At 45.3% G+C, this 10,119-nt stretch overlaps 1 protein-coding gene across 5 annotated transcripts in view; it reads left to right on the forward strand.

The window, feature by feature from the left end:
• Positions 1-429: 429 nt before the first annotated feature.
• dnmt3bb.1 (DNA (cytosine-5-)-methyltransferase 3 beta, duplicate b.1) overlaps positions 430-10,119 on the forward strand; it is a 26,225-nt gene continuing 16,535 nt past the window's right edge. For 2 of the 5 annotated variants that reach the window (XM_047039496.1, XM_047039501.1), the window contains exons 1-3: positions 430-815; positions 4,450-4,643; positions 5,208-5,307. In XM_047039496.1, the coding sequence (XP_046895452.1) occupies positions 5,257-5,307 (51 nt within the window). In that variant the 5' untranslated portion in view covers positions 430-815; positions 4,450-4,643; positions 5,208-5,256. The remainder of the gene's footprint in view (positions 816-4,449; positions 4,644-5,207; positions 5,308-10,119) is intronic. The other 3 variants (XM_047039498.1, XM_047039499.1, XM_047039497.1) reach the window with 3 other exon arrangements.

The raw sequence follows: 10,119 nt of genomic DNA on the forward strand, positions 1-10,119 counted from the left end.
TTACCCTATGCAATTGTTATCCAGAAACAAACGTTGGTTACTGTTAATAAACAGTAAGGTCGTGTAGGCTATTATTTATATTCCCATTCAACCATTTAATTTGAAGTCCTCATCCGAGGTTATCGAATGATAATATCATAGATCAAGTGGACATAATTTCAGTAGCCTATGTATGTGATCTGAGTTTAAGACTATACGAACAAGTGATGTTGGTTTCAAACTATTAGCCTATGTATGTGATCTGAGTTTAAGACTATACGAACAAGTGATATAGATTTATTGTTTATTCCCTTATTATTTTACCCCGTTCATTCATCAATCATGTACATGTGTATACACAAGGCTATAGCCTACTTTTGTACTTTGGAGAATGGGACGGAGTTAATCTGCCAATGTGTGTCGTAAAATGTCCATGTGACACAGGGAAAACAGTAGTATAGCCACCTTGACTGTGACTGTGTGCTATCTTCTTTATTAATGCAATGAATTTGGCACATTAAGGGTAATATCGGTGAAAGGTAAATGTAGTTTCTATTCGGCTACAGTGCGTTTCGAGACCCGGGAAAAGTCACGCCTGAATACAGTGGCAGAGAGATAATCTGTGTTTGAGAGAAAGTGCAAGAGAGAGAGAGAGAGAGTGAGAAGCACGCCTGAAATTCCACAAGAAATTTGCCCCCTAGGGTGAAAAAGAGGCGTGCTTGTGTGTTTGGGGTACAGTGACACTCCGAGGCACCTTGGTAACCAGTGATCTCTGAGAGGACCAATAAATCTAACCTTTTTTCGTAGCTCTTTCCGAACTAAAAAATCCGCAACAGGTAAGTCTCTGAACAGTTTCCATTTCCATGATAGTATGCGTAAACTGAACTCTGAACATACCAGCATGGAAATAGACTGGAAATGTCGGTAATAGACTTCTTTCCCCGTTGTATTTAACTTTGTTCGATAGAAAATAAGTCGTTACAGTTGACAATCCATACTTGAACTTAAGGAAGGTCAAATGCTTATGTAAGTAGGCTACAAGACCGTGAAGGTAAGGACATGTAATCCTCAGCGATGTATTAAACATACAGTTACCTATGCATTAGGAACGTGTCGACGTAGTTGCGTATACGCACGAGTGCTGCAAAGATGTGTCAATTGAATGGAATCACAATATTGAATTGGTGTGTTCTTGGTAATATTTAATTTACAGTGTGAGGAAACAAACCTAGAAAGTGTTCGTTTCTTCCCCTTTACACAAGTCTGTACAAGCAGTTTGCATTCGCTACCAGATAAGTCGCGAGACGTCCAGTTCTGTGCCTTGCGGATGAATTGTTATAAATCATGCATTCGTGTTTTGAAAACGCTTAACCTAAACACAAGTGTTGTATATATGTAAGTAGCCTACATCGTTGTATCAGGCCTACGAAAAACAAACCGTCTTATCAGATCCTGACCCATTAATGTATCATGTATTATTTGCCTCTTTTAGATGTCATCTAAGAGTTCGAGTTGAAAATGCACTATTATATATCATTTCATGTGAAAAGGTGTTGTGCACACAATTATATTGATTCGGTGCGAGTTGTTCATGTTCAAAGGGCTGGCTTCCACGAGTTAGAAACAGTCTGGATGCTCTGAGATTTCCGCGCGGCCAGGGAAGCACATGACCGTTTTATGGGGCGTTCCAAGTTCACACCTCACGTGTACCCTTTACCTTCATTTACAAAGCGAATCCCTCACAACAACACCAATACGCGAAGTCCTTCAAACTTAATTAATTAATTAAATCAGTTAAATTAATATATCAGGTTATCACAGTTTTTGGTCAACGGTAAAACTCGTCTGAATTTTGCTCCAATGTAAGTAAGCAATGCTACTTCCTAGAAAACTTGCCTCAACATGACGATAGGCGTTTATTATTTTATGCAAATATGCCAGGATTATTTCATTTAACTCATCAGATTCAGTATATTGTAGCCTGAAGGGGGAAGCCATTACAATGTGCATGGACCTCTCCAATTGTCTCTATGCATCCTAAATTAGACGGGTGGCCCGGTGGTTTCGTTCTGGAGTTCACTTCTCTCAGTTCTAACAGGCATATAAAATGCCAAGAATATATATAATCCAGTGAACATCATATACAGTTTTGTTTTTGGACCGCACGGTTTTAGTAGTGTCGAGGCTCTTAGGTCCGTGGTCTTGGTCCTGGCTCAGCTAAGATAATCTTACTTCCAGCCTGTAGTGTTAACGGACATGTGGAATTATAACTAGTTGCAGTGATGGCAGAATGTCTACAGGAAGAGAAAGGCTCTAATCTCTGACATTCAGGCTCGCAACGGAACTTTGATGTGGCCCCTTTCAGTGCCCCAGACCCTCCTCCTCTCTTCAAACCCCCTTCCGAAACTCCTCTGTTCCCTCCTCCATCCCTTCTTCCCTCTCCTCCTTCCTTCCACCTAAAGACCACCAGAGGAACACTGACCTCGTTGACTGAGATATTCACTCTCTCTATAGGGAAGTAGCTTCTGTCAAGAAGTTAAATGTATACCAGAAATGTGTGTAAAAATGTATCAACAGAACTTCCCTAAATCTCAATATGGAAATATCTTTATCCAGAATACAATCAAAATGACACAGAGAAGGATACAGCCATGTTCTTATAGACAGATACAGATTTAGTTCATATTTGGGGGTTTACCCTCTTGATAAGGGTCACACTTCCACATAGATCACTTTCTGGTTTCCCCCTGATGTGGGACAGTGGTTTGTGTGTGTTTGTGTGTGCGTGTGTTTTGCCCCATTGTCAGCAGGATGCACCTGGTGCACAGTCTGTGGTGTGTAATTGCATGTGTGTGTTAGTGTGCATTTTGTTCTGCGTGTGTGTGTATGGCTTATTGGGGATTCCCCCATTACCTTCACAAAAATCTAGAAACGTCTTTTTGCCAGAAAAGTTAGAAAACGCGTCAAATGAGTCATGAGTCGGTTTCTCTAGAAAAATCCCCCTAACGGATTTGTCTTCAGATGTCACCAGTCTAGTTGTACATGGAAAACAGTGAAGGTCAGGAGGTATCCCAAGCTGACACCTAGTTGACCTTGGACCAGGACTAGGTTCTCTCGGGTGAACAGTTGGAACTTGGGCTGGTGTGGAGAAGACCAGGATTTCTTACCTGTTCTAAGCTGTAGAGACTCCTTGGTGCACCAGCTTCTCCACAGCACGGGATTTGACCCAACCCCAACACCCCCCCCCCCCCCCCCCCCCCCGTGAAGTGTTAGTGTTGTGTTAAGGCCAAAATATGCTTCTGCGTCTCCGTTTACGGATGGGCGGGCGCACGGATACGCACGGATACGGACGGATAGACTGCGTTTACGGTTCTCCGTAGGCTGTGGGTGCTGAAAACAATTCACTGCCAGAAGTGTAGCGGTTTTTTGTTAAGACGTCGTTGAGTGTTTATTTACCTAGGTTACCAAAAAGTCAGAGCAAATTTACAAATTAGCCGTTCCATCAATAAAATACGCACATTTTCAGCAACTACACTGCCCATTTCTCATCACATTTGAATTCAGATTCTGATTTACATGTACCGTTTAGCTGAAATATGAATTGTAAAAACTTTACACGCAATGGCGGTCAAAGGATTCTGTTCGTCCTGCTATCACGGCAACCCCGCCTCTACCCCTGACGCAAGCGGTACTTAATACTGACCAATCACAGCCAAGGGGGTCTCCGTAGCTCTCCATAGCTCTCCGTAGCTCTCCGTAGCTACGACGGAGAGTTACAAAATTAAGGAGGTGCACGTCAAGCTGTCCGAGGCTCTACGAGGGCTGACGGAGAGGTTGTAGAGGGCGTTCCACGGAGACGAGGGCGTTCCCATGTGTCCGTTTTTCGAAAAATGCAGAAGCATATATCGGCCTTAAGTGTTCCTGTGCTCAGGGCTTTTCATCTGGGTGGACATGGTCAAACCTTTCACCTGGGGAATGTCTTCTGCAGAGACTTGTTTAGCAGCACAATTGATTTAACAGCCTGCCCCCTTCATACAGAAACACACACACAATTACACACAATTACACACACATACACACACACACACATACACACACAAAGGCACTGAATCCCATGCACACACCCACACCCACACACGTGTGATACCCTTATTGTGTGTGTGTGTTTATTTAGGGGCTTCGGGGGCATGTCAACTAGATGATGAGCCGCCCATATTGTGGCCCCATTGTTCTGTGTGTTATCTTACCTACCACCCACCCACACACACACACACAATGCCAAAGCCCTGACCTTGAGACGGAGGAGCGTTACAAACAGAAGAGCTAGTTGCTGGTTTGCCGCCTTTGTTGAAGAGCTTCCAAGCTTCAGCCACAGCTACCGTTTTAGGACCGGTTCGACTGACGCCATTCAGTGATTTAATCGGTCACATTTCAATGTTGGGATGACATGCCTGTCTGTTTTTCATTCAGACACATTGTAGGGTGTGAGCCTCTATCTCTTTACCGTGTGGGCCGCCACGCACCCTGAAGGGGTTAATGTGAAACGGGCGTTAACCGAGCACTCGGAAGTTCTTCTCATCTTTCAGGTGGGTCGACCCTAATGTGAAGACAACGCAGCTCAACAATTCAAAGCAAAGAAAGAAAGCCCTCCAACGCTGTTGAAGGTTTGAATTAGACAAGCGCTTCTCAGAAAAGATACATTGGTGGATTAGATCAGGGTTACACATATCACTTCAGTAGATAACCCTCTTTGATTCTGATGATGACACAAATGGATTTGAGAGCATCTGGCTAATCCTTGTTCTTGTTGTGTCATGCTCTGATTTCTGGATGTGTTTTTTCCTGGGAAGTTCTATGATGTAAGGTTAACCCAGGACTGTTAATTCACCTGGACCAGGAGTCATTTGGAGTTCATTGTCAATTATTTTTAGAACAGTATTTGAACATAGAGAAATGTTTTATCACACCTGTGTGTGGGCTTACACAAACACAATATTTATATATAATAATAATAAAAATACATACAAATCTATTTGAAAATGGAGAACTGTTTAAGAGAGACTATTTTAGAGAGACAGTGTAAGCCCATATGGACTTATACACCTACAGTATTTATATACATAGTAGTAATAATTGTAGTATACCTGTATGTTTATTGCAGTGATTCTGTATTCTGTAGTATTCTGTGTTCCTCTTTGACACTGGTCGTTGCTTGCGTTCATCTGCAGGCTGGAACAGGACACAGGATCATTGAAGTCCAAGAATACTGCTGCAGTGATGCCATCCAATAAGCATTCCATCATGGTGGAGAGCAAGATGTCTGCGACAGTAAGTCACCACCACGCATACACCAACACACACAAACACCATCTGCATTCCCAGGACGGACTTGTATAATCAATTGGGCTCAGTTTGGGTCCTGGCATCTCCAAGCGTGCATCTGGCCTGGTCTCTAGCCTCCTAGCCTGCCTCCCAGCTGCTTCCTCAAGGAAGGAGGGATGAAGGAAAGGATGGGCGGAGAAATGGAGAGGGAGACTAAATAAGGATGGAAAAGAGACACATCCCTTTCTGCCAGCGTGTTAAAGGGAAGCGAAAAAAGGGACGTTAAATACAACAGGCCCAACTGCCAGTAAGCACAGAAGCAGTGTGGGTATCCTCAGCAGTACTTGAGGGCTTGTGACCAGATGGTCGAGGAACAGCCGTCATGGAAGAAGACCCTCAGCCGGGCCTCTGTGGAGAACAACCGGTCTCACGGATAGCCTGCTCTGCTGCTTGTGATGCAACCAGGGCTCATGGGGGGAAGGGGGTGGTTTTGAACCCAGGTCGCTTGCACGCCACGAGTTGAAAAAGGGGAGGCTGGTATGTGTGTGTGTGTGAGCCGGTCTTTTGTGACTGAAAGTCAGTTCCGCTGGCATTGTTTACGTTTTAACCTTGGTTGAGACTCAACAATATCACCACAATGCGGAAGTTTGGATTTCATGGGACCAGCGGTGAACACTGTGGGAGGATAAGCTGTATGTATACCTCAAGGGAAGAGCATTTGACTGTAGATTATGAGGTTGCAGGTTTAAATTCCCCTGTATGGCACTTTGTATTGTTATTATTGTTATTATAGTAACTAAAAGATAACAGTAACTAACTGTCGCTGATTACAAAAATATGTAAACAATCCAGGGAAATTGTTGCTTAAAGTTAATCAACAATGTACACATAGTTAACAAGCAGTTAAAAGTTAAATTTGGCGGTAACACTTTAGATGAGCTCACCAAATTCATAATTTATTAACCAATTTGTTACTTATTAGTTAACGGTTTGTTCACCATTAGTTATTTGTTGTTCATACAAAATGTATCATTAGTAAAGCATTAGTAAAGCTAAACCCTAACCAAAACTTAAACCCTAAACCTAAACCCTAGCCCTAAACCGGAACCCTAACCCTAACTGTGTGAACAAATGCTTTACTAATGATACATTTTGTATAAACAATAAAAAACTAATGGTGAACAAACCGTTAACTAATAGGTAACAAATTGGTTAATAAATTATGAATTTGGTGAGCTCATCTAAAGTGTTACCAATTTGGCTCGTTAGACCATTTGACCATTGAGTTATGTAATGACCAAAGCCCGTCCCATGTCTGTGTCTGTTATTTACTTCTGCAAAATGTACAAAGGCTCATGGGTACTCAATGGACCCCTAGGGATTAGTCTACTGGGAGGTGGAGGTGTTAGTATACTGGGAGGTGGAGGGTTAGTGTCCTGGGTGGTGGAGGGTTAGTGTATTGGGAGGTGGAGGGTTAGTGCACTGGGAGCAGAAGGTGTTAGAATACTGGGAGGTGGAGGGTTAGTGTCCTGGGAGGTGGAGGGTTAGTGCACTGGGAGGAGAAGGTGTTAGAATACTGGGAGGTGGAGGTAGTGTACTGGGAGGAGAAGGTGTTAGAATACTGGGAGGTGGAGGTAGTGTTCTGGGAGGTGAAGGGTTAAGGCCGAAATATGCTTCTGCGTCTCCGTTTACGGATGGGCGGGCGCACGGATACACATGGATACGGACAGATAGACTGCGTTTATGGTTCTCCGTAGGCTGTGGGTGTTGAACACAATTCACCGCCAGAAGAGTAGGTGGCGCAACGTTTTTTTGTAAGACGTAGTCGAGTGTTTATTTACCTAGGTTATAATTAGCCGTTTCATCAATAAAATATGCACATTTTCAGCAACTACACTGCCCATTTTTCGTCACATTTTAATTCAGATGCTGATTTACATGTACTGTTTAGCCGAAATATGAATTGTAAAAACTTACAGCAATGGCAGTCAAAGGATTCTGTTCGTCCTGTTTATCACGGCGCCCCCGCCCCTGACACAAGCGGTTCTTAATACTGACCAATCACAGTCACGGGGGTCTCTGTAGCTCTCCGTAGCTCTCCGAAATAACGACAGATAGTAAAAAATTCAGGAGGTGCACGTCAAGCTCTCCGAGGCTCTCCGAGGGCTGACGGAGAGCTCGTAGAGGGCGTTCCACGGAGATGAGGGCGTTCCCATGTGTCCATTTTTCGAAAAACGCAGAGGCATATATCGGCCTTTAGTGTCTGGGAGGTGGAGGTTTAGTGTACTGGGAGGACGGTGGAGGTTAGCTGGGAGGTGGAGGTGATGTAGACTCTGTCTGGATGTAAACTTGCTGGGGTTAAGAAGTTCACACTACTCACCCCCCCCCCATCAACTACTACGGGTAACTACAGGTGATAACTACAGGTGTGAGTGTGTATGTTTGTGTGTGTATGCAGCAGTGTAGTGTCATACATAATGTATGTGTGTTAGTATTTGGATTAGAAATCACATTGTGAACTATTTCTTTAGAATCTTTAATCTGGCAAGCTGTCTGTCTACCATCTCCTCTGCACTCCTATACCACTGTGGGAGACTGATCAAAGTGTGTATGCTGGTGTGTGTTTATGTGTGTGTTTATGTGTGTGTTTATGTGTGTGTTTATGTGTGTGTCTATGTGTGTGTGTGTGTTGCTGTATTGGCAGAGAGAAAGATGGAGATGCTGAAAGGAGTTTTTTAGACACCTGGTCCTAGCCTTAGTTTCTCTCCTGCCTCTCTCGCTCTTCTCTGTCCTTCTCTCCCCTCCTCTTTTCTCTCTTCTCCTCATCACAATAGCAGAGTGTTCCAGAACCCTGCATGGGCCCCTTTAGCTAGGGGCTATGAGAGGGAGTGTGTTGGGGAGGAGGGAAGGGGCTAGGGAGAGGGTAATAAGGGCATGGGGTGGGGGGGGGGGTTGAGAGTTCGGGTACAAAGGCAAATTTGATGTGTTCACTGAAAGCGTGCACACTCCTACACACTCCTACACGCACACACACACACACACACATACAGTATGTTCCTGCCTGAGGCACACCACCAAGGGAATTGCCCAGTGTCCCAGTGCTGCCGAGTGGAGTGGAGTGGGAACTGACTGAACCAGCCATGCGTCTGACATCCATCTCCCCCTGCCAGTCTCACCTTGTGGTCGCAACGGCCAACTGTAGCTGTTTCCTGAGTTTCCCCATTCTCTGTACCCAGATGTGTGTATGAGATTTGGGTTTCAGACAGGAGGAGGAGGGGGGTCTGCAGACAGGGGGAGTGTGTGTGTGTGTGTGTGTGAGAGAGAGGGAGGGAGGGAGGCAGAATGGTGACATGCAGCACAGCGGTGTCCGAGACAGGGACAAGGAAGTCTAATCTCTCTAATGAGAGAACCTTTCTGCAACCCCTCAACCCTGGTTGTGTGTGTGTGTGTGGTGTGTGTATGTGAATAGGTTGGCTGAAATAAGCCTGTTGCCGACACACGGTTAGGGCGTCATCCGAATCACAGGCTCAGTGTAGGCCCTGTGTATGTTAAAAGAGAGCGTGGAGGAGTTAGTGGTTTAGGCAGAGATTCCTTTGTGTGATTTATCCTGTGGCCATATTTTGCGGGTTGGACTTGTTGTCATGCAGACAGACAGGCAGACAGACAGACAGACAGGCAGGTTTGTAGGTGGGAAGGTTGGTAGCCAGACACACAGACAGGTGAGCAGACAGACAGACGCACATATACAGAGATCAGATTAGCCACTTTCCTATCCAGTCTAACCTGTCTCTCTCCCTCTCCCTCTCTCTCTCTCTCACTCTCTCTCTCTTTCTCTCTCTCTCTCTCTCTCTCTCTCTCTCTCTCCTCTCTCTCTCTCTCTCTCTCTCTCTCTCTCACTTTCTCTCTCTCTCTCTCTCTCTCTCTCTCTCTCTCTCTCTCTCTCTCTCTCTCTCTCTCACTCTCTCTCTCCACATACACACACTCACTCACAAGGACACATGAACTCTGCAGCATCTCCATGCTATCTTACTGAACATACAAAGATTTACATCGAGTAACACCTGGATGAATCTTACAAGGAGGGAGTTTCAAACACTCTCACATACAGAGATGGGTCTATCTTCATACCAGCCAATAACAGCACCATATCTCTCCATCTCTGAAAGTACCTTTTCAACCAACGAGTTCACATATACTGTGAGTCTGTACTAGGACTGGGACTGCTGAGGACTCCTGGTCCCCTGGCTCCTTCTCTCTCCATCAATGAAGACCTGTCTCGTTTGGAACCAGGCCACTGTGTTTACCAGGGTCCTAGGGCCAGGCCCCACTGCTTGGGGATTCTGTTTGGAATCGGCCATAGAGGAGCTCTCTCTCTCTCTCTCTCTCTCTCTCTCTCTCTCTCTCTCTCTCACACCCTGGTCTGGTAGGGCCCCCTGGGAACTCTACTCTCTCGCTACATCTGGTCCTTGTATAGGCTTCCTGCTGTCGACTCAGCCATTCCCAAAGCTCACAGCAGCCTGTGTCATCCCGCTGTCAACGCCCACACGCACTGACCCTCTGCCAGCATGTAAACAACACAGCCGCACTGCAATTCCCCACCCCCCAGCCCCACCACGACACCCAAACAAACCGAAAGTGTGTTTCTCTGTGTAAATGGCAGCTTTAAGAGGGCATTTCTAATGTGGACTAATCCGTTGAGAGTGTGTCTGCTCTCGGCTGATGCGGGGGGAGCTGTGATGCTGGTTCCTGTGGAGCGTTTCACGCCAGACACGAATCTCAGGTGCCCTGTCATGGGAGAGCTGAAGTGGTTTATTTTTT

The sequence above is a fragment of the Hypomesus transpacificus genome, chromosome 18, assembly GCF_021917145.1.
Source record: "Hypomesus transpacificus isolate Combined female chromosome 18, fHypTra1, whole genome shotgun sequence".
In the NCBI taxonomy this organism is placed as follows: domain Eukaryota; kingdom Metazoa; phylum Chordata; class Actinopteri; order Osmeriformes; family Osmeridae; genus Hypomesus; species Hypomesus transpacificus.